The 24,307-nt window shown below is 49.5% G+C and overlaps 1 protein-coding gene across 1 annotated transcript; it reads right to left on the bottom strand.

Moving 5' to 3' along the window:
* Positions 1-74: 74 nt before the first annotated feature.
* DENND6B (DENN domain containing 6B) lies at positions 75-23,954 on the bottom strand. The gene is made up of 20 exons (XM_034063402.1): positions 23,805-23,954; positions 17,592-17,630; positions 17,459-17,501; positions 16,072-16,184; positions 14,542-14,622; positions 13,150-13,255; positions 12,060-12,139; positions 11,745-11,807; positions 11,142-11,197; positions 10,421-10,543; positions 9,935-10,030; positions 9,742-9,836; positions 9,127-9,192; positions 8,085-8,149; positions 7,303-7,392; positions 6,392-6,445; positions 5,921-6,030; positions 4,553-4,655; positions 3,003-3,077; positions 75-1,903 (listed from the first exon to the last, which is right to left on the bottom strand). The coding sequence occupies exons 1-20, from the start codon at positions 23,940-23,942 to the stop codon at positions 1,781-1,783; spliced, it is 1,719 nt and encodes a 572-aa protein (XP_033919293.1). The 5' UTR covers positions 23,943-23,954; the 3' UTR covers positions 75-1,780.
* Between the last annotated feature and the right edge of the window lie 353 nt (positions 23,955-24,307).

The following is a 24,307-nucleotide window of genomic DNA, read 5'->3' as shown; positions in this document are numbered from 1 at the left end:
CAAGGATGACCGACTCCACAGCCCTCTGCAGAGAAACCCCATTCCCAACCAAACAGATCCACCGAGACTCAAGCCCAGGTCACAGCTTGGCTTCATTTGGGTTTTTTTAAACTAATGTTTTCTACTATACATTAGTGCTTTGGTCCACCACAGTCACTGCAGAGCTACCACACAGACGCACACCACCTCTATATACAGAATATACACTAGGAGTATTGTACAAGGTCCTTACTACAGGGAGGTATGGCCATGTCTCCTCACGTGGCTGCTTCCAGGCTGGAGGTGGTGGGGATCCCAGCAGCTTCCTGTGTTCCTGCGCTGTCCATGCCTGGCTCTGGAGGTGAAAGTGCAGGAAGGATTCAGCCACCTCTGGGACTCACCATCTCCACAGCCCCAAGGCAGCAACAGGCAGAGGCCACCAGAAACAGCATCACTGCCACCCCATGAGCTGCTGACACCTTTGTGCAGGTCCTGGCTGTAATGCTGGGCTCTCCTGCCATGTGCATTCCAGGGCTTCTGACAGGATAGGAGTGCAGCCCACTGCCAGACCCAGGCAAATGGGCCCTGGCCAGGCTGGTGGATGGTGAAACACAGTTATAGGAGAAGCAACCAACCATGGGGTTATGGTAAATCCACTTCAGAGGCAGAGAGGTGGCTCTCTTGGGCAGAGGGCATCAGCAGAGCCTCCAGTCTCTTCTACATTCACCCTGAAGCACACACACATCCCTCTGTCTTCCCCAAGAGGTAAATGGGAGCAGAATGATGGAGCAGCTGGCAGCTGGGTTGTGGTGAGGACAAGCTGTGGTGGAGCTGGAGGAGCTGCTCCCCGCTGCCCTTGGTGCAGGGCTCACACATGGGCCCACGTGCAAGGCTGACACAGGCTGCAGAAATTAGGTTCTCCAACATGTTTTATCAGCAAGGGGGCCAACCACATTATCTCCGTGCCCAGCAGAGCTCCAGCTCTCTTGTACATTATTAGTGCACACAAACTTGATTTTCCAGGGTGAATAAATGACGTTTGGAGTTCTGCTCCTCTCTGTGGAGCTTTGGGAGCTGCTGCTTTTCACACAGCACCCATTGAGATCCCTGGAGAGCTGATGCGTGCACATGCACCAGCTGCTGCTGCTTCTTCTTTTGCCTCTGCCTTGGAGGAAACACAGTGTTCCTAACCCTAACCCTAACCCTAACCCTAATTCATCCTCCCACTCCCATTGCCTCTCAGGCTCACGCCAGCATGAGTCAGGCTGCTGGATGGGTAAGGACAATTCTCTCACATCATTTCTATGTGAGGAACAGCATCTCTCTCATTATAACCATTCTGTGGTGCTGTGTTTATCATCAGGAGCTGTCCTGAAACCAGCTGCCCCCTACAAGGCTGGTCCTGCTCCTCCCAGGCACTGGAATTTGGAGAGCCCAAGCACCAGAAGAAGATGAAGGTGTATACATGGGCAATGCACGTTTTGCACAGCCTATCACATGCTGCTGGAAGCCTGGCTGTCACTTTCTGACCTGACAACAGCCACGCAGGGAGCAGTGTCCCATTTACAGCCCCTAATCCAGCACTCAAAGCAAGACTAGGCAGAGAACAATGCACATGGCTCCTAATCCTGCTACAGAGTTGACCCACATCACAATCCTACACGGTTGTGAGCAAGGTCCCGATTAGGGCACGTGGCTGGAGCAGGGAAGAAGTTTCCTTTCCAAACACAACTGCAGCATCCCACAGCTTGGAGTGGGGTGGGAGGACCCTTCCCTGTCCCAGAGAGTCCCTGCTCCATGCTCAATGGTGGTGCAGCACAGCCTGGAGATCCTCGGGGAGGGAGCCGATGATGGTCTCAATGTACAGACTGACCCTCTGCAGCGTTTCCTCCTTCACAGGGAGGTGCTGGCACCTGGCTCGGACCTGCAGGGAGACAGGAAGGTTAAAGCAGCTTCAGAGTTCTTCCTTCTGCTCTGCCTGACCTGAGCAAACTCCAGCTGTCTCTCTGAGGCACCAGACCCACTGCCATAGATGGTTATGGAGCCTGAAAGCTCAGAGGAGCTCAAGACCCCAGCTGGTTGCACCAGTTCACATCAAGCAGGTTTATAAAGGACCCTCAAAGGTTTTACAGACAGAATGTTTCAGACAGGTCTCTCACCCAGGTGACTGGCAGAAGGTGGCACTGCCTACCCTGCACTTGCACTGCTCTGAACTTCTCCTGTGTCCATTGACAGCAAGAGCAGGTACTGAGGGTCCTGAGCCAGCCACACCTCAGGGATGAGCAGAATTTGCCAGACTGGGCTACATCACTTCCTACTACTATTTATCTCTATATATCTCACTGGTCCAGATGATTACTAACCTCTGGGCACCATCCATATGTTTTAGATCCCATATGGCTTCCAGAGCAATGTTCACAGAGCCATAGTTTCAGTTGGAAGGGACCTTAAAGCTCCTGCAGTTCCAACCCCTGCCACAGACAGGGACACCTTCCACTAGAGTAGGTTGCTCCAAGCCCATGTCCAACCTGGCCTTGAACACTGCCAGGGATGGGGCAGCCACAGCTTCTCTGGGCACCCTGTGCCAGCACCTCAGCACCCTCACAGGGAAGAGCTTCTGCCTAATATCCAATCTGTATCTCCCCCATTTGTCAGGTTAAAGCCATTCCCCTTGTCCTGTCCCTACAGGCCCTTGTCCCAAGCCCCTCTCCAGGTTTCCTGTAGCCCCTTCAGGCACTGGAGCTGCTCTAAGGTCTCCCCTTCAGGAGCCTTCTCTTCTCCAGGCTGACCCAACCCAGCTCTCTCAGCCTGGCTCCAGAGCAGAGCTGCTTCAGCCCTCGCAGCACCATTTGTGTGTCCTTTCCTATACAAATATTGAAGTTTCCTAATTGTCCCAATCTCCAAATTAGGGAGCAAGAGCAAAGTTTTCTAAGCAACAAACACTATCCTTGTCCCTGGTCTCTCCCTGCTGCAGAGATACAGACAGGAAAGAGCCAGGGCAGGAAGAAGGGAGGAAAACTCACCAGCTTCTCACGAAGTTTTAGTACCAGGTCTACAATCTCCACTTCAGACTTGTCCTTCATCCAGGCTATGATGTTCTAAAGAGAGAGAACAGCTTTCTTCAGGGACATTTCTTCTTTACAGAAGCTTTTCCCAAAGAGATACCCCTAAGGAGAGCCTGACACAAAAGCCAGGAGGACGATTCTCATCCTTTTTCACAACTCTGCTTGCAGCACTTAAACCCTGAATGAACAAGACTGAGCTCTCCCCAGTTTCCTAACTGTCACAGCATCAAGTCTTGCCTGAGGAGAAGAATGAAGGGTAGATGCAGTCACACATAGGCAGCGCAGGCTCCCCTCCTGCAGGCAGTACCATGAATCTTGTGCTTTGCTCACAACTGAAATCTGTTTGCCAGAATCTGGCCTGTTCATAAAAGGAGACAGCTTTGGCATTGCCCACGCTGTGCTCAAGGATCTGCACTGCTGAACAGTGGAGCTGAAGATCAGAGAATAATAGAATGGTTTGGGTTGGAAGGGACCTTAAAGCTCCTGCAGTTCCAACCCCTGCCCCAGGCAGGGACACCTTCCACTAGAGCAGGTTGCTCAAAGCCCTGTGTCCAACCTGGCCTTGAACACTGCCAGGGATGGGGCAGCCACAGCTTCTCTGGGCACCCTGTGCCAGCGCCTCAGCACCCTCACAGGGAAGAGCTTCTGCCTAAGATCCAACCTAAATCTCCCCTGTTTAAGTTTTAACCTGTTACCCCTTGTCCTATCACTACAGTCCCTAATGAATAGTCCCTCCCCAGCATCCCTATAGACCCCCTTCATATACTGGAAGGCTGCTATGAGGTCTCCATGCAGCCTTCTCTTCTCCAGGCTGAACAGCCCCAACTTTCTCAGCCTGTTTTCATACAGGAGGTGCTCCAGTCCCTGATCATCCTCGTGGCCTCCTCTGGACTTGTTCCAACAGCTCTGCATCCTCCTTATGTTGGGGACACCAGAACTACACCCAGTGCTGCAGGGGGTCTCACAGAGCACAGGGGCAGAATTCCTTCTCTTGACCTGCTGCTCACGCTGCTTCTGATGCAGCCCAGCACACAGGGGGTGTTTAAGCTCAAGATGCACTTGGGTAAAATGCCAGAGCTCCAGGGACCTGAGCAGCTGCTCAGCTTAAGAAAGTGGACCAGCAGTCAGTACTGAAAAACCTATTTTCATTAGGCATTAAGGAAGCCAGCAAGAGATGACACTCCCAGTCTGGATCTCTGTTGCCTTGAGAAGGGCATGATGCATGAAAAACAGTTGTTAGAAACAGCCAGAGCAGGACCTGCAGTGGCTGACAAAGCAGGGAGCTGAGCTGCTCATGCTCCTGTCCCCTGCATGTGCTGTTATCCCTGAGCACTGACAGACATGAGGCAGAACTGTGGCTCCCAAGGGCAGAAGGCACTGTCCCCCTCCATCAGTGCAGACCTGAGGTGTACAGTAAGTGTCCAAGGTACCTCAAGTGTCCAAGCACCCCCATCTCCCAGGTTTCAGGTATCATCTGGCACTGGTTTCAATGCTGCAGCTGAACATACCGCCTCACAAATGGCCTCCAGATGAAGGGCCTCCAGCTTCTGGGTCATTTCCCGGTGCCTCTGACGGTACCAGCCATCAAAGTTGGGAGACTTGAAGAACCTCCTGTGGAAAGAGAGGTGACAGGGAGCTGGGGACAGAGGTCTCCAGAGGAGCTCATGGCTCCACTGCATGCGTTCCCCTTCCTACTGCAGCAGAGATGTGAGAGGAAAAGACTCTGCTCCACAGAGGCATTAGGGATGTAAGTGATTGTGAGCTAACATGCTCTACTCCTATCTTATCTACACCAGAGGTTTCTCCCTGCCCAGGCATGAACATGATCCAGCTGGGCAGCTTTAGCAGATTGTCACCAATGAGAGGGGCAACGCTGCAGTCTCACACCTTCCTCTGCATCAGCTCACGACACAGCCAAGGCAAGACACGGTGCTCTGTGCCCTTCTGCAGCCTTATTTTGTCCCACTTTTCCTTTGGAGTTATGACAGCTGTTGGAATTCACATTCCTTTGTAGTAACACAGAATCCCAGACTGGGTTGGGTTGGAGGGGACCTTAAAGCTCCTTCAGTTCCAACCCCTGCCCCAGGCAGGGACACCTTCCACTAGAGCAGGTTGCTCCAAGCCCCTGTGTCCAACCTGGCCTTGAACACTGCCAGGGATGGGGCAGGCACAGCTTACAGCCACAAGTATCTTGCTTAACTACTTTCCTGGTATTTAAAGTGCACAACCATTTGCCAGTGTGGACTTAAGTCCTATATAACTGGTGATTTACCTCTCTCCTTCATAAACAAGGTATCAGGCTATGTCAAAGGGATGTAACTTGCACCTCTCCTGTGCAGTCCAGTACTAAACTCCTGTTTTTACTTAGCTATGCAGGAAAATGAACAAGGGGGCAGCAGCATACCTGGATTTATCTGTGCCAGAAGATTTTAGATCAAATCCAACATAGGATTGAAAAGGCACGAACTGAAACACAAGGGTTGTGGCAGCAGAGGGAGAAAAAGATGAGACAATTTAAGATGCTGTGTGGAGCTGAGTCCCATCCACTTCAGCAGCAGGCAGTCTGGAACCAGCCTGGTTCCAGAGCAGAACTGCTCCAGCCCTCACAGCAGCTCTGTGCCCTCCTCTGGCCTTGCTCCAGCAGCTCCACATCCCTCTTGTGCTGGAACCACATAAACCACAGCACTGATTCTATCCTGCATTTGCTCCTCCTAACCATTACTAGTGAGTCAATTCTTCATAGGCCTGAGCTTTTCAGGGGACCTGTCTCTGTCCTGAAACTCTCTTTTTGCTCCTATTGTAATTCAGGATTTGATGTTCATTACAACTTGCTTGGGCTGTTAAGGGGATAAGGCAGGGAATTGCCAGAGTCTTACCTGTAGAGGCCCAACCAGTCACCCTTAAGCACACAGGTAAGTTGGGGCCCAGCATGCTCAAGGGTCTTCATGAAATCTTCCTGACAGAAAGGACGAATCTGTGGAGGGTTCTGCACAACAGAAGGACCATATTACACACACCAAAAGAAACTGGGGCAAGATGAGGTCTGTATTTACAGTGGAAGAGGCTGCACAAGGCACACTTGGTAACTAAGAGAACAAAACATGCATGAACTTCTTAACCAGCCTTGTAGTAACATTCAAATTAGGCTCACAATAGCTGAGCTTGCTGCAAAACAGGAAGCATCTGCCTCAGTGTTTGTTTCAGCTTGTATTTAAAGGACTAATAACCCTCTTCCTTCGATGAGGGAAGTTCACACACAGTATCAGAGTATGTGATCAGCATATGGCAGAACCAGTCCCAATCCCTGCAGGCAAAGGAAAGCAGAAGTGATTGGAAACTGAACATACCTTCCATGGAGTAATGGCCCTCTGCAGAGGCATCAGACTTGCAATGTAATGCTCCTAAGAAAAAATAAACCCCCAAACCATTAAATAATGATAAAAACCCTCAAGTTGCAACCATCAGGGAGCCTATTGCATGCTCATGGAGTTTGATGGTCTTCTCCAATACATCACAGACTCAAACAACAGCCTCATACTCTCTGGTTTTTACTTCATGTGGCATGAGCCCTAGTGTTCCAGCTTGTTTCCCACCATGGCTGGGCCACAAAACCATGCTGCAGGAATCCCAAGTGTGCCACATGAGCAAATGTCAGGTGGGCAGAAGTTGGCAGGAGAGACTAGAATCTGAGGAGATGCTCTGTCCTCCCATGTCCTGCCTCCTAAAAGGATGCAGGAAAGAAAGTGGAGGAGCCAAACCTGGCCAAGAGGGAAGGCCTTGAAAGAAAGCATGTACTAAAACCTGCCCTAGGGAAGTGACCACCATTTGGAGCCTCTAAAGGTCCACAGCCAAGTTTCGCAAGCCAGAACGGAGAGCTTCATGCTGGCAATAGGTTTGATTCCAGCGTTAGAGGAATGTTTTGGGCTCCCTTCTCTATAGATCTGCTTTGACTAACTGTTGAAAAGAGCAGAGGAGATCAAGTAACAGGGAATATCTATTCCTACACTGCAAATGTTCTGCCTTCACACATAGTGTGCTGTATATCCAACATGCAGATTTAATGCTGATTACTGAGATCAAAGAGACATTTCAAAAGGCATTTTGTTCCTTTCCTTGGAGTAAAACATCTCTCGAGTGCCACATCCTGAACCTACTACAGATGCTCCACTACGGATGAATAATAGAGAGCAAGGGCAAACTTGTCACTTGCACACCTCCTGCTCACCCCTCTCTGACACGTCTGTGTTCAATTCCTCACCAGGGGAATGATGAAACTTTGGGTCAGCTCCAGGAGGTGACGTCTCAGAAGGGCACTTTGGACTTCAGACGGGCGCTTCCGCTGGATCCCCTGCAAGCACATAGCACATTCTCAAAGGTGCCATCCTGTGGTATGCAGAGAACTGCAGAACCTGCACACTGCAGGTAGAAGCAGCCAGTCCAGAGCAGTCTGGAAAACTGCTGCCCAAAGCACACATTCCACCCTCTAGTTAAACCTATCACTCACATTTCACTGCCTACAGTCTGTTTTTCAGACTCTTGATAGCAATTGTTCACAGAAGCAGGGAATGGTTTGGGCTGAAGCGACCTCCAGTTCCAACCCCTGCCATGGGCAGGGACACCTTCCACTAGAGCAGGTTGCTCCAAGCCCCTGTGTCCAACCTGGCCTTGAACACTGCCAGGGATGGGGCAGCCACAGCTTCTCTGGGCACCCTGTGCCAGCGCCTCAGCACCCTCACAGGGAAGAGCTTCTGCCTAAAAGCTCATCTGAATCTCCCCTATTTCAGTTTGAACCCATCACTCCTTGTGCTGTTCCTACAGGCCCTTGTTCAAAGCCCCTCTTTAAGTTTCTTGTAGGTCTCCCTTAATAATATCCAATGAAAACTGTTAAAACTGGCACAATGAACATGTCCAAGTATACCTGACAAAATCACTGCATGCCCTAAAAAGCTTGTTCCTTTTAGAGTGTACTGTCTGTTTAAATCAGGCTGTTAGCACAGGTTTCCCATAACATAAGAATGTAGGATAGTTGCAAGCCCTTACCTTTAGTAATCTTTTGATCAGGGTTTTGTCTTTGTGCAGGAATGTTTTATAAGAAGTATAGATTCCTAGATTGAAAAAAAAAAACAAAACCAGGAAAAAACCAGACGTTAGAAACAAATCTTCACCCACATATCTAGTGGAGGCACTGCTATATAGCACAGGGATCACAGAACCCAAATTCCTAGCACTAACCCTAACCCTGGCTCCTCTGTGTATGTGTAATTACAGCAATGATTAAAAAGCTATTACAAGAATAGAGGAATTGCTCATGCAGCCAGTACTCACAGCAGGAATAAAGCACACTGAACTATCTCAAGGGCCTTCTTGTGCTAAGCTGATGGTGAGATAAGTTACTGGAGTCAGCTTATGGCTGGGCCTGAGAGGAACAGTTAGTTAAGGGACAGCTGTATGTAGACAAGCAAGTTCCTTTGACTTCCATCACATCTAAAAAGTGGGTATGATACAGAAAATAAACCCATGAAAATGAGAAGCTCTTCTCCTGAGACTAAAATCACAGAATCCCAGACTAGTTTGGGTTGAAGGGACCTTAAAGCTCCTCCAGCTCCAACCCCTGCCATGGGCAGGGACACCTTCCACTAGAGCAGGTTGCTCCAAGCCCCTGTATCCAGCCTGGCCTTGAGCACTGCCAGGGATGGGGCAGCCACAGCTTCTCTGGGCACCCTGTGCCAGTGCCTCAGCACCCTCACAGGGAAGAGCTTCTGCCTAAGAGCTCATCTCAATCTCCCCTCTGTCAGGTTAAAGCCATTCCCTTTGTCCTGTCCCTACAGGCCCTTGTCTAAAGCCTCTCTACAAATGATCATATTGGCTTTTTCAACCTCAGAACAAAGCTGTATAGTTTTCTGTATTACATGGGGGATACCACCACTGTGTAGTAGTTCAAATGTGAGAAGGTGATGAGAAGATGGTGACCCCAAAACACCCATTTGTTGAGAAGCAAAGAATAACATATGCCATATTCATGTGCTAAATCCCCCATGTAGAAGGATAAACAAAACTAAATCATGCCTGACAAAAGACTTACCTGGTTTTGTGTCTAGAGTTTTTAGTTTTGCCAGCTTCTTCACCTTCACTTGCTTGGGCAGGTCTCCTGTAGAATGACATTGAGTGACCAGTTCAGGCTCTGAATCCACTCCCATATCCATTGCATGCACCTGAGACACTTTGCACTCGAGAACATCCAGTCCTACACTTGCACTATTTCAATGATACCCTCCCTTAACTCCACCTTCACATGAGCCTTCTCACCCGCTAACTTTCCTGCTCCAGTTTTGGACCAGAGAGGTGTTAAGGAGGCATTGCACATAAGCCAGCTCCTCAACCTAGAGGTTTCCTTGGCTTCATAGCTAATAATTTGACCTCCCTCTCCTTCTCTATCCAATTTTCTCTTTCCTGCCCAGGAAGGACTTTTCTTTTTCTTAATGCTTGAAAAACTACAGCAAGTTATCCTCTCAATGATTTGTCTTTGCCATTGTGCTCATCCTGCACATCAACTGAGGCAGAGTCTAGATTTGCCTTTGGTTTCTCAGCTCTCACACGAATGAAGATGTGTCAAACAACAGCTAGCACCACAACTGTGAGCTCAGTGCAGCCTCTCACAAGGTCTACCTGCACAACAGGACTGTCGTTCCACCCTTACCTGACATTTTGAGCTCCCCAACCCGAAGAATGTGTGGCCAGTGCTGGAGAGTTTTGATAAAGAAAGGGTTTGTGACTCCCACAACAATGTTTGGCCTGGAAAGAAGGGGAAAAAAGGCAGATCAGTGTTAACCTGGGGGTTTCCTTCACCCAGCAGTGGCAAGGAGGGTAGCAAGGGTCTAGTGGCTACTTACGGAGCTTGTGTCCTGGTGGTGTACTCTTTAAATTCACTGTCATGGATGGTAAAGTAAGGACGGTAGTCACAGCAGTACCTCAGAGGAGCCAGGCAGCTGTAAGCAGACATAAACCCTTCAGAGAGCAGGAATGTGTGTTTATATCATGTGTATGAACTGGAGCAGTGGTTTTGTCCTGCCAGAGGTAACACTTTGGAGGAGTTCCAGGGTCTGGGGGTTCCTTTTTGCTAAAGCAGAGTTCAAAGCTGGGGAGACAAAGTTCCTCAGGCTATGACCCATCAGGTCTTCTCACACAGGAGATTCACTTTTACTCCTCTTTACCATTATAGAGTATGAGCAACACTCTCTTGCTATGCTATTTGTTTCCATGCTTTCATGTGTAAATTCAAGCTAACAACTGACTTGGCACAAGAATGAACCTGCAAGAGAAGAGCTGCCAGAACCCATTATTCCAGCTTCCTGTATCTCCAGATTTCATGGCATTACCTGGTAAGTGCCAGAACCATTTCTGAAGACACTGTAGGGGATGGTGCCATGACAACAATTGGCTCTCCCAGTAACATCAGCTCCCACAACATCTGGATGTGAATTAACACTGGCTGGAAACATCTGTTAGTGAACAGAAGAATGACAAACTGAGCTTAGAGATGCAGTTCAGACACAACCAGATACAGTCTTTGCATATACCCCTGCCCAGATGTTCTTCTATCTGGGAATCTGAAACCCAGGATTGAGTTTCAGCATTCCCCAATAACACCACATGTCTTTACACATGCTGCTGCTCAACCATTTCAGACATGTTTAAAGGAAATGTAAAGCAATGTAAAACAACCTGCTGATCATGTTGCTCTCAGTGTGTCTTTTCATCTAAGCAAAGTAAAATGCATGCGGATTACAGGAGATGTGTCTCTATTGGAATTACACTGACAATGCAGACAAGTGTGGTTCAGGCATTCCATGTCGACATGTCAAACCTCGAGCTGCTCACTAGCCAAGGTCAAGAGAAGAAACCTCCTCTAACCAGGACACAGGGGTTGTGGTAAGGGTTTAAACACTGCACAAGCTCTGCAAGCCCAGTATTCTAAATGATGCTCTGCAAAGCAGTAAGTTTTGGTTCTTCATTATCTTTAGGATTTATAGGATGCTCTGAGCAGGGAGAGTGGAGAACAGAGGGGGAGGAGCGGGTTGCAGGGATGGTGGCTCTCACCTGAAAAGATCCAGTTCATGAATACTGGGGAGAACCAACGGGGCTGGTAACAGATTCTAATAGAGGGAGAGAAAACACCAAACAAAACCAAAACTGTTAGTAAATGGAAGCCTCCTGGCTGAAATGCCAACTACACTGACCACATCTATCACATGGTAGCTCCCTGTACAACTAGCACAAAAAGAAGAGAACAAGGCTAACAGAGGAATGGGTCTGGATTGAGCATTCAAGGTCCAAATGAATTTCCTTTCCTACAAGATCATCAGGAATCCCTTCTTTTCAAGATGCTAAGGACTTCCCATGTCTGCTCCTTTATATTCTATAGTTTCCTCTGGTGGAAGACACAGCTTAAGATACAGATGGAGACAATAAGGGTTAGCAGTATGGGTACCAGAAATTGTGAAAGATGACAACATTAGTGAAAGAGAGGAAAAGGCAGAAGATGAAATGAACAAGAATCAAAATGAAAGCTGAATCAAAGCAGTAAAGAGCGGTTTCAAACAGGATTAAAGCTGAAAGAGTTCCAGTTCTTCTCCACCCTCCTTCCTCAACAGTCTAGATTCTCCTCATCACTGGCTTGTGTCACATCATGCTTCATCTCACCTCTTGGTTGAACTGTTTCACTGGGCTTGATCCTGGCTTATCCACCCTTGATGGGATTCTCACCTAGATTACAAATAAGAACAGATTATCCAGGGAGATGGGATCAGCATGCACACACACTGTGCTTTCTTCCCTAAGAATCATCCGCATGAGAAAGCTTCCCAATTCCAAAGTCTAATTGTACAGAGGTTGGGACTAAAGGGAAAGACTCTGGAGTAAAGGGCAAAGTGAACATCCAGAAGGAAAGGGAATACCCGTCCCACCTCTCAGTTTGCGGCAGTCTGCTGCTGAGCGCAGACCATCACCACCAGGTACCTGAATGACAACGCCCATCACTGGAAGGTTCAGGGTCTGTCCTGGCACAGGAGGTGGCCACTGATCAATCTCATTGCACACTGCAGGGACACAGAGAAAGAAAAAGCTGAATATGAAGGCCAGCACAGCTGATTCAGCTGGGCCTGTGAGTTCTGCCCATTCAAATCATCCCTAGTGCACATGTCCCCCAGGCTAGCTGCAAACAAATCCTCTATCAAGTAATCGTAGAATGGCTTGGGTTAGAAAGGACCTTAAGATCATCCAGTTCCAGCCCCCTGCCATGGGCATGGGCACCTCTAGACCGTGTCACCCAAGGCTCTATCCAACCTGGCCATGAACAGTGCCAGGGATGGGACACTCACAGCTTCTCTGGGCAACCTGTGCCAGTACCTCACCACCCTCACAGTAAAGAACTTCTTCCTTTTATCCAACCTAAATCTCCCCTGTTTAAGTTTTAACCCTTTATGCCTTGTCCTGTTACTACAATCCCTGATGAAGAGTCCCTTTTCAGCATCCTTGTAGCCTCCTTCAGACACTGGAAGCTGCTCTGAGGTCTCCACGCAGCCTTCTCTTCTCCAGGCTGAACAGCCCCAACTTTCTCAGCCTGTCTCCATAAGGAGCCCCTGATCATCCTCGTGGCCTCCTCTGGACTTGCTCCAACAGCTCCATGCCCTTCTTATGTTGAGGACAACAGAACTGCTCACAGTGCTCAACTGATTCACATCTGCATCACCATTTCCAGTGCAGTCCCAGCAGCCCTACACTGCTGATAAATCATGATTAAATTGAATAGTGCAATAAAGACCTGTACAGAGATGTAGCATTAGCTGGTTTTCCCCTCTCTGGGCACACATTGTATGCAAAACTGACAGCAGCACCTATGAGGGTTGTTAAACATTTCCCATTGATGTTTCCTTTACAGCTGTTTATAATTTTGACATTTAACCACTTGAATGAAAGCTTTCCCTGTAGGAATCTGTTCCAGAAAGAGCTAATTTGGAACACTTCAACTGTCTTTCAGGAACCTCCCGATGAAAACCCTGAAAGACCCCAGTGTTCAAAGCCTCCCCCGTGAGATGTGAAGGCTCACCTGCCTCCAGGCATGGCTCCAGCTTGTCAAAGTACTCAGGAGCAATCAGCTGCAGCAGGGACTGGAACAAGTTCACGTATGGAAGGCGTGACACCAGCACCAAGGACTGAAAAAAGGCACATACAGGAGTCAGAGAGTATGATAATTGCTAGCACTGGATATAATTACACTGCTTACTAAGGGGTGAGACTTGAAAACCAACATCAAACACGTGAAATTGCTTCAAAGCAGCACTTTTACTGGTGGTGTTCTTGCTAGAATCATGGAATGGTTTGGGCTGAAGGGACCTTAAAGCTCCTCCAGTTCCAATCCACTGGCATGGGCAGGGACACCTTCCACTAGAGCAGGTTGCTCCAAGCCCCTGTGTCCAACCTGGCCTTGAACACTGCCAGGGATGGGGCAGCCACAGCTTCTCTGGGCACCCTGTGCCAGCACCTCAGCACCCTCACAGGGAAGAGCTTCTGCCTAAGAGCTCATCTCAGTCTCCCCTCTGTCAGGTTAAAGCCATTCCCCTTGTCCTGTCCCTACAGGCCCTTGTCCCAAGCCCCTCTCCAGGTTTCTTGCAGCCCCTTCAGGCACTGGTGCTGCTCTAAGGTCTCCCCCTAAGGAGCCTTCTCTTCTCCAGGCTGAACCAGCCCAGCTCTCCCTTCCTTTTCTCACACCACTTCCCATTCTTTGGGTCATCTTTGTGGCCCTTCTCTGGCCCCTCTCCAGCCTGAGACCCTCTGTCATTTGTTTGAGAAGATGACATTTTATCTCTTGAGGTGAAAAACCACTACTGAAAGAGTAATTCTAGGGACCCATGGAGAAAAGTAGATCTTAGGATCAAAGCAAAGAGTGCAATTCCACTCTTTTTCAGGCAGTGATCATACCCGTCTGGCTAAAAAAATATAAAGCACTTTGTGTATTTATACTGAAAGAAACCTGCAATTTATATTATTTTTCCCAGTGTCTGTGTCACAAGAATTTATATTAAGAGACAGTGTTGGTGAGGTACCAGCAGTGCCACTGCTGCTGGGCAGAAAATGCATCCCAGGAGGAAATCCATTTCCAGATGGCTGCTAATGACAGTAAGGTTAAGGTATAACTAGCAACAGCGAGCAGATCCTCTCACTATCTGTGACACCAGAGTATGTACCGAAGCAAATGTTCAGGTGCTTGAGGATCTCGTGATTCAGACAGCAGGTCACTGCGGAACACACCATGGCAACAGCATCCAGCTTTGTTTGGAATGACACTTTCCACATACTCCTGTTCCCTGTGACCTTTGCTGTTTCCTGCAGAAGCACTGGGGGTGTCACGTAGGAAGTGGTGCTGGTTACAGCTAGGGCTAGGTGCCTTCTTACAGCTACGTAGCAGCTGAGTAACAAGCTATCTGGTTGCAGCACTCACCTTCTGAAAATAGCCCCTCTTCATGGAGCTGTCCTTGACTTGCCTGAAGTACACATAACCAAAGTAATGAGCTGACTCCCTCTGCAAGAGACCAACAGTGCTGTTACTGAGCAACCCATCCCTGCTGCCACCAAACTACCTCTGGCCACTGACCTAACAGCACACTGCACTCCTGGGATGATACAACGACAGCATTTCCTCCTGTTTACCAGCATGATCCATGCTCGGCTACCCAGGAAAGCTTCCAAATGGGAATATAGAGAGGAGATAAACATCTAAACTCCCCTGAATTACAGCCCCTGGGTAGCACTTTTTGCTGGCCCCTTTGTGCAGCACCTTCAGGGCATTCATCCAAAGGGTTAACTGAGGTTTCCACTATTAGAACCAGCTCAGCCAACCCACTGAGCTCATCAGTGCTGCCAGTCTTGTGCTCTGACTGTCTTTTCCTTGCCAGCTAGAGGACAATGTATTGTTGAGGAAGGAATACTTCATCTTCTGAGGGGAGGAAATGTCCTCTATGGTACTGATTGCATTTATCTATTGTTTTATGAGGTATTTAAGGCAGAACCCATCAAACTTATCTTTAACTCCATATAATTTTTTGAAGCCCCAGTTCAAGGCACCTTTCTGTCCCCAAATATTATTTTTCCACAACAGAACTCAGTTTTCCTTGCCTTTCTTCTCTAAAGCTGGGTGATCTGCGAGGCAGTGTTTGCTTGCTACAGAGCACAAGCTGAAACACTTCTAGACCAGAATTTAGGAAAAGAAATCCTCCTGCTCCCTCTCAGACCAGCAATCCATTTCTGGACTGCACATTACAAAAGCACATCACAGAAAGACTGCAGAAGTATTAAAAAGGCTCATGCACAGGAAGCTACACCTCAAAGGAGAGAGCAGAAGATGACAAGCTGATATGATGGCCTTCTGCTCAATGAGAAGAAGCAACAGTGCTCACCCCTTCCGTGTGTGAAATGGGTAGTTCACTGATAGAAAACCCAGAGCTAATGGACACTTTTGATCTTATTGCTTGGGTTTGGTTAGACCAGCCCATGCAGAGCAAGCCCAAGCATAGATTTGTGGCATGCCAATTATTCTGGCTGGTTTTATATGCATAGATCCTGCAACACAAGAAAACAACCATTACCCCTCAACAAAAGAGGTAAACATGGGCAAGGATATTCTTGCCTTGCCTCATAGAACATTTACAGGTAGCCATGCACGCTGCTGGATGTCATGTGTGTGCCACCATTTCTCTTTTTGCTATAGCCAGCCATGACTCCTGCTCTAAGCTGGGGTCTCCTGATTTAGTTCCACCTCTCAGAGTAGCCGGGATTCTCAACACAGCCCTCTGTGGATTAACATGGGAGTAAGTCCCTGTGCTGAAAGCTTTCTCCTTTGCTGACTGTTCCCACAGCCAGAGAAAACACATATTTCATGCAGGGAAAATAAATCAAAAGCGTAGTTGGTTTTTACCCCAATAACACTGCCATTTGCTTACAGGTGTAAGCAGTGCACTGAAACCCAACCGACCTGCAGTGTCAGAGGGGCTTCTCTATTGTACTCGCCATCATCCTCGTAGTGAGTGGTCCTCTGCCCCCCTGACTGTCGCAGGCGGAAGCTGAACTGAGTGTCCCCCAGGCCACCTGAGAGAGAAAACCACAAATGCTCAGGAGGAAGTTTCAGTCAAGAGAAAGCTGGGAACTGGTTACACCTGAAGTGCTGACACAAACAGGGATGCTGGTTTACAAGCAATTCTAAAACTGAAGATGGAATTGGAGAGTAACAGCACAAAGGAACCCAAAAGCCTCAGTGCAGGACATGTAGCTCACCAGAAGAGCCACTATCACTAAGCTAAACTTTGCCAAGCCATTGCTGGGAACCTTAGAGTATCACCAAACCCGAGCTGCTATAGCCACCACTTGTTATCCACCCTACTGAAAAACCTACAAACAACCCTAATCCAAAACACACAAACATTGATTTTAAGGACAATCCCCTGCGCAACAGTTCCAGGACTATGGCTGTACACCCCATGGGTCACACTGTGCTATTCATCCCCCCCAGGTATAATTTGTCCAGCAGGAAAAAAGAGAAGCATGAAGTCCTTGGGAGTTTTCACCAGTTGGTTAGGGTGCACAGAAGGAGGGGGGCTGAGTATGTGCAAGTCAGCGATGAGGAAATACATCAAGCTCACTGAACAAAACCCCAGGCTCAACAGATTAAAGTGGTCCAGCACGATAAGAGGGCATGCTTCCCTCTCACTGCCTGCAGATGTTGTGCTCTGAAGTGTAATGACTGCTGTGTGCATGTGTTATGAAGATATTTCTATTAGGAAACAATTTACTTGGATAAAAGAGACACTTAGTGTGAGTGTTCACTAAGGTCTAGTGCAATTACATCCTTAAAAGCATTTCAAACTAAACTGGGAAAGCTGTAGCAAACTAAGTCAGGAACCAGCCTTAAAGAAACAGGTACTGGGATGAATTAACTTGCTTATTTCTTAATGTCACCTTCCTGATTTATAAAGCCAAGCTTTGGGAATCCTTCTGCTATGAAAGCATCCATCCTCTTCCCATCTACTTATTGCTCTTCATGGAGCACATCACAAACACAGAAGTGCTGCAGTTGAGAGCTGTAAACTTTAAGGAACTTACTCTCTGTGGCTGTTTTCTATATCTTACTGGCATGGGTGAAGCATGAGTGTGTGAGTGTATCAAGACACTGAACCATCACCCACTCGATCCCAGATTCCACATCCACAGAGCAATCAAAATGCCAAGAAGCCTCTTTGTTCAGACCTAAGGAAGGCTGCTCCTCGATGTCACAGTGTTAGAGGCAAGGACTCTCATTCCATCATGAACCTATCTCTTAATGGCAATGAACCATTCCAGAAAGGCCAACAGCTGCTGTTACCTACCTGAGTAGGAGTCTGGGAAGGACAAGTAACAGATACTGGTTTTCTGCAACAAACAAAACCATACATTAGAAAAGCTCCATCTCTGATGCTCAGTATCTTTAGAAACGGGGGAAATCATTAAAATAGTTCTTACCTCTTTCTCTGTTAGCCTGAAGTCATAAGGATACACCAGCTGCAAGAGACAAGAGCTGTGAAAGTCAGTCCCTCAGTTCCCACACGACTTCTACCCCCATCTATAGATACTGCTGCCATACAATAAGCACCTTATTTTTCCCAACACAACACATCCTACAAGGAGGTTCTTCTCTGTGAGGTGCTGGGGCACTGACACAGGGTGTCCAGAGAAGCTGTGGCTGCCCCATCCCTGGCAGTGTTCAAGGCCAGGCTGGACACAGGGGCTTGGAACAACCTGCTCTGGTGGACAGTGTCCCTGCCTGTGTCAGGGGTTGGAACTGGAGAAGCTCTAAGGTCCCTTCCACCCTAACCAGTCTGTGACTTTATAACAAACTAAAAATGGCTTTTAAAAAGAAGCAATGCCACAGATGTGATGAGGTCTGGAAGGAAGAGCCACTGGGGGACGGTACAGAGGGTGTAAACAGCCAGGGCTGGGAAACCACTTTTGCAGCAGCAAAGGGCAGGATTACTGTTCTCAAAGGCAGAGGAAAAGAGGCAGCAGTTATCAAGGGTGACAGTCATAGTCCAGACATAGGTTCTGACTGTATGAAGAGATCAGAAAACAGCACATACTGTGTACACTAAACAACACTGAGTCTGGTGTTAGACACAGCCTTAGGAATACATTCTAGCCTCGGGGTGAGAACACTTATTTAAGAGTCCTGAGTGAGTGCTCAGATAGAGATACTGTTCCCTGTGACCAAAGAGCAGAAAATCGGCAGTAGGAGAGGTCTGAGGGAATCCAGAGCTTTGTTTTAGCCTCCCTGATTTGAGATCTGTTGTTAGAAAGCCAAGGTTTAGTTTGTAAGGAAAGAGGTGGCTCTGGCACGGGCTTGAACATTTATGCTTTGTCAGCATACACTGAGTTGTGTTCCACCCAATTTATCAGGCAGCATTTCAGATAAGAAGGACTGTCAAAGGCTCTAGTTAAGGACTCCAGCCTTGCAGCTGAACTGTGTAAATGCTGATAACACTGTTTCTACATTTACCCATTGAAATTTCATTTACCCAATGAAAGAAAACTCAATCCAAGACTTCTCAGGTCAGAGCTGAAGGCAAACGCAAGATCCACGGCAGAAACAATTGCACTGAGGAGTGAGAAATGACAAAGCTATGGTAGGAATGAGCTTCACATGTCCCTGGGCAGGGGACAGACACCAGAGTCCTCATAGATCTACAGCAGTTCTCTCCCTAGCCTCACAGCAAACACTGATGGGGATGTGCAGAGGTTGCCGGTGGCTTTAGGTAAGCGGGTAAGTCAGACCTGAGCCCTGAATGGCTTGGGAAATGGAGATGTCTTATCAGGCTTCTGCAGTGACTCCGCTCCAGGTCAGTGTGCGAGTCATCTGGATCTCAAATCAGGAGCTCAGCTCTTCTAACAGGGCTATAAATAGCAGAAGTGGCACCATGCCAGAGCACTGGAAGTTCACTGAGCGAGCTTGCTTTGCTCTGACAATTCCCAACTGATTCCTTGGCAAGGTCATCTCATCAGCTTCAGAGAGGGAGCCAAGTGAACAATTAAACATTCCCCTGATTAGTCCTCAGTTAAAGCTGCTCTGAAAGACGGAAGCTGCAAAAAGCAGGAGGAAAATGAGCATGTGTAGCTACAGCGGTGAAGGCACAGCAAGAGGATGAACGCCAGAGCACGAGGGGATGCACACCACAGAAGACACTCTCCTCTGCTCATTGTGTTATTGCATTAGGTGACTGAGTAAATTCTTTGGTCAGGACTAACTTAATGCTCATACAAGCATTTATTTGGTTCATTCCCATGTAATAACAATTAGACCAGGAACAGAGACAGGACATCTGACACTGATTCATTGAGAAGCTCAGGAATCGCGCTTGCTGCTGATCTAAACTTAGGTTCAAGAGTCCAGGTACCCTTACAACCCTGCTGCTACTGTTCCTGGGGGGGTCCTTCTGCAAGTAAGTCAGACCAGAAGTGGCTACTGATGGTTCCTAACTGCTCTGTGGGCCCAAGTTTAACTGTTCAAGGCCAGCTTGGACACAGGGGCTTGCAGCAACCTGCTCTAGTGGAAAGTGTCCCTGCCCATGGCAGGGGTTGGAGCTGGAGGAGCTTTAAGGTCCTTTCCAACCCAAACCACTCCACAATATGCTAAGGTTATGTTTCACTTGGAGGTGTGTGCTCAGGATTTTAGGGGGGTAAAAGGGAAAAGAAGAAAAAAAACCCAACCTCAAATACTCCTAACTGAGCACAGAAGTATTGATGGACCCAAAATCTCAGCTGACTTTGAAAAATACCTTATCTTCTGCTTCCTTGCTATTCCATCAGTTTAAGTCTGAAGTGCTTCTGTGGTTTGGGGTTGGGGGGGAAATCCCTAAGCGTTTACCAGATTAACCCCCCAGTCTAAAGCAGTAAGAATCAGTGGCTAGAACTTCCCAAAAGTAAAAAGACAGTAAACAAAAAGGAACGTTTTACTCGTAAAAGTCCCCGGATATCTCAAAAATAGCCCAAAAGGGCTTAAATCATGTCCTAACTTGTGATAGAGCCTTCTCTCCCATCAGTGGTGCACTAACAACCGTGGAGGTGACACACGTTGTTGGAAGCAGATCCTTGCTGGTTGCCAAGTACTCGGCTGCTCTCATAGCAACACATCCAGAAAATGACTTCTGGTGACTCTGAAGTAACCAGGCTCCACAGAGTGCCTGTGTTTGGGAAAGCTCAGGAGGGAGGAGCCAGTGCCACTGAAAAAGGGGAATTTTCAAACCATGGGGTGTTTCTGTACCAGCAGCAGCAGAGAAGCTGGTATCCTTGAGAAGCTGGACAGTGGGGGGCCAGTGGGGATCCCAGCCTGGAGAGGAGCATCTCAGACACGAGTCTTCTCTCCCCTAGTGTTTCTTCTGTCTGTAGTAACTATCTGAAGAAATGTAAATTGGTGGATGAGTCAGAAACAGCAGTTGTACCTGATTTCTGCATTGACCTGCTTTGAGAGCAGCCCTGAGCAGAAGGACTTGGGGTACTGGGTGAAGAAAAGCTCCCCATGACCCAGCTTCAGTGTGCACTTGAGCCCAGAACACCACCCCCCCCCCCCCCGGCCCCATTCTGGGCTGCACCCCAGAGCGTGAGCAGCAGCTCAGGCAGGGGATCCTGCCCCTCTGCTGTGGTCTGGGGAGACCCCCCCCTGCAGTCCTGATCCAGCTCTGGGGCAGCAGCACAAGAGGGGTGTGGAGCTGCTGGAGCAAGGCCAGGGGAGGCCAGGGCGATGCTGCGAGGGCTGGAGCAGCTCTGCTCTGGAGCCAGGCTGGGTCAGCCTGGAGAAGAGAAGGCTCCTGAAGGGGAGACCTTAGAGCAGCTCCAGTGCCTAAAGGGGCTGCAGGAAACCTGGATAGGGGCTTGGGACAAGGGCCTGTAGGGACAGGACAAGGGGAATGGCTTTAACCTGACAGAGGGGAGACTGAGATGAGCTCTTAGGCAGAAGCTCTTCCCTGTGAGGGTGCTGAGGCACTGGCACAGGGTGCCCAGAGAAGCTGTGGCTGCCCCATCCCTGGCAGTGTTCAAGGCCAGGCTGGACACAGGGGCTTGGAGCAACCTGCTCTAGTGGAAGGTGTCCCTGTCTGTGGCAGGGGTTGGAACTGGAGGAGCTTTAAGGTCCCTTCCAACCCAAACCATTCTATGCTTCCTTTGAAACACCTTTTCTACTGTATATTCAAATAGCAGCAGAGTGGGACTCACTGAATTTCAGGCCAATGGTGTAGCCACACCTCAAGATGACTGCACAATACGCAAGTCATGCGATACCTGGAAACCTGAGCAGAGCCTTGGTTGTATCCACAGAGCCTACTCCATTCCAGGCTAGAAAACAAGACGTTATCCCTGGAAAGAGTCCTATACTTGAGAAAAAGTTATCTTCAGGAAGGGATGGGAAGGTCTCAGCACAGGAACCATGACAGGGACAGCCCTGCAGGTGACATCCTAAGGTCAGGCTGCACTCAGGATGTCTGCACCTTCACACACTGGTTTACAGACATGATGCATGAGGATGGTGCAACCTCCAGAGCAGAGGTTTCCCTTCCTGCTGACTCACTTTGCTGTGAGCATGAGGTAGCACAAGTTACTCCAGGTATTTGTAGCCTGTCACTGGGTGCAATACTCGGGTGTGTGATCAGCTCCTGTGTGTAAATCACTGCAGAGGTTTGTACACCCACAAAACCACACAGAGCTCTGGCAAGATCTAATCCCAGCCAGGTACACCAGCCTGGTCATGTCTATGGCACACTGCCGTAGGAGTTCCAAACTTCCCACACACTCAGCCAGGCCTCAAGAAGTCCCACAGGGCTGGTGCCACAGGTGTGTTTTAAACCCAGAAACATGCAGCTGAGGGTGCAAACATGAAACTCCCTCTTCCTGGCTGCAGAAAACAGCCTGCTGGGAGACAAGCTGATCGTGGACCAACTAAATCCAGACCCAATCTAGACCAACTGAGGCACTAAATGGAGATAAACAGGAAGATAATGACCGCATCTGACTACTGGCTATTCCACTATTGTGGAATTTGCACTGTTTCAAATGCTTTTACTTGGAATTCCCCTAAAAGACAGCAACAGCTTGCACTTCCCTCATTTTCCCATGACCAAAGAATGGAACATGGATCTTTATCACACAACTTCTCCTCAGTCTGGCTTTCTTTCCAGGTGTCTCACCCAATGCAGACCCCTGTTCCCTGCCCAAACCCTTTGCTCAGAGACAGAAATCCTAACGGACACCCAAAGGAAAAGGGACAGAGGGACTGTGTCCTCACTGAGGCCAAGTACTGAGGTGTTCCCAGTTGTCTTTCTCATTTATACCACAAGAAACATCTCCCCATCAATACTTATGTAGGCAAAGGAGGAAAAGGGAAGAACAAAAGCAAAGGAAGTAAAAGACCTTTCCAGGGATTAACAACCCACATTACTCATTTGATTGTACCTCGATTACAAAGTCCCCTCCTTAGAATGCCACAGAGGCAATAAAACTGGTAGGAAGGAAAGCACCTCTGTAGCTCCATTAAGACACACTTATGACTCATTAAGTTGTAAATGCTAATTATATATTATCCCATATCCATATCCTTCCCAATGTGTACCAGGTCTAGGAGAGAGTCCAGAACATGTGAAACTCAGTTCTACAGCACATTGGTTTTATTTATTTCAGGTTTCATGGAAAGAAACATGGTGAAGTGTTTAAGGAAACAGAGCAGCAATGGGCTGGCTTCATCTCTGCCACTTTCCACTCCCTTCAGAAGCTTCAGCATGACTTTAAAATGCCTCAGATCTCTGAAAAACACTGTTAACCTCCTTACACAAGGGGGAAGTGAGGAGCATTTCCCACGGCTACACAACAGATGAGGAACTGGAGATAAGCCCTTGGGTTCAGAATAAGCCAGACATATCTGCCCCCCTTACATCGCATTGTCTGTAACACCAACCTGCTCCTGCCTTCAGCCACAGCACAAGCCATAGGTATCTACCTCCCTTCGAACCCTCTTTCGGAGTCAACTTCCAAGGATACAGCAAAGCCGTTCCAGCCCTCTCCCTCCCAGTTCACCCTCTCCGGCCCCTCAGTGATGTATAAGACGTGGGAAGCCACTGACACCACAGGTCCTCTGACATCACTGACAAAACTGCTCAGCACCACATTATCTGCCCCCATTGCCCCCCCCCCCCATTCCCACCCAGCTCCTGCGACACTCCCTCAGCTCCTCCTTGTCACCCTCTGGCCCCACACATCAGACCTGTGCTTGTGAGATTCCTCCTGAAGCCCTGCTCCACACCCCAGCTTCCTCCCTTCAGCTCTTCCTCCACCACCCTCCTCCTCCCTTGGCAGCCTACCCCTCTGCCCACCTCACTCACACCACTGCCCCCGTTCGCCCCGTACACACACCCCACAGCCCGGGCCCTGCACACTCCCTCTTCCCATCCACTGGCGCTTCTCCGGCCCGGCTCTGCCTCCCCGGCCCACCCCGGCGCTGCCACCGTGGGGTGGGAAGAGGGATGAGCCCCCACATCTCTGCTCTGCACCCACCATGCCCTGCCTGCTCGCTGCACCACAACCCCTCTCCCCCACAGCCTGACAGGGGCTTCCCCTCAGCTCCAGGACCAACGCCCACCCCACGCCCCAAGGCCCGCCCTGGCCCAGGCCCGCCCCACGCCCCCCCGGCCCTGCCCGCACCTCCATGGCCTGGCCCAGCTCCAGGTCGAAGGTGACCACGCAGACACAGTCGAGCCAGGCGGAGAAGCGGGCCCAGGGCAGCGGGGAGGCGGCTGCGGGCCGGCGGGGCCGGGGCTCGGCCCGGCACAGCGCGTCCATGGCAGCGCCCGCTCCGCCCGGCCCGGCCCGGCCCCGCCCCGCCGCGCCGCGCCCCCCGGCGGCCCGGAGGTCCCGTGCCTGCCGCCATCACCATCGAGACGGCTCCGGGCGCGCAGAGTGGCCCCGGGGCGGGTGTCATGGCGGGCGCGGCTGTGGCTGGAGGGGCAGGGCGGGCCTGGTGTGGTCGCCGCTTAGCCCAGCTGCCCCTGCCCGTCCTGCGGCCTGCCGGCTGCCGCTCGACAGAGCCTCACTCCTCCGCCCCCAGCGCCTGACCGCAGCTCCAGCTCCCCGTCAAGGACCACCCGCGGCTTGGTCACCCCAGGCCAGGGTCTGCTGCCCCGGTTCGGTGGCCGCCGCTGGGCCCG

This window comes from Melopsittacus undulatus, chromosome 5, assembly GCF_012275295.1.
Source record: "Melopsittacus undulatus isolate bMelUnd1 chromosome 5, bMelUnd1.mat.Z, whole genome shotgun sequence".
NCBI classification, from domain to species: domain Eukaryota; kingdom Metazoa; phylum Chordata; class Aves; order Psittaciformes; family Psittaculidae; genus Melopsittacus; species Melopsittacus undulatus.
This window is presented reverse-complemented; position numbering and strand designations above follow the sequence as displayed.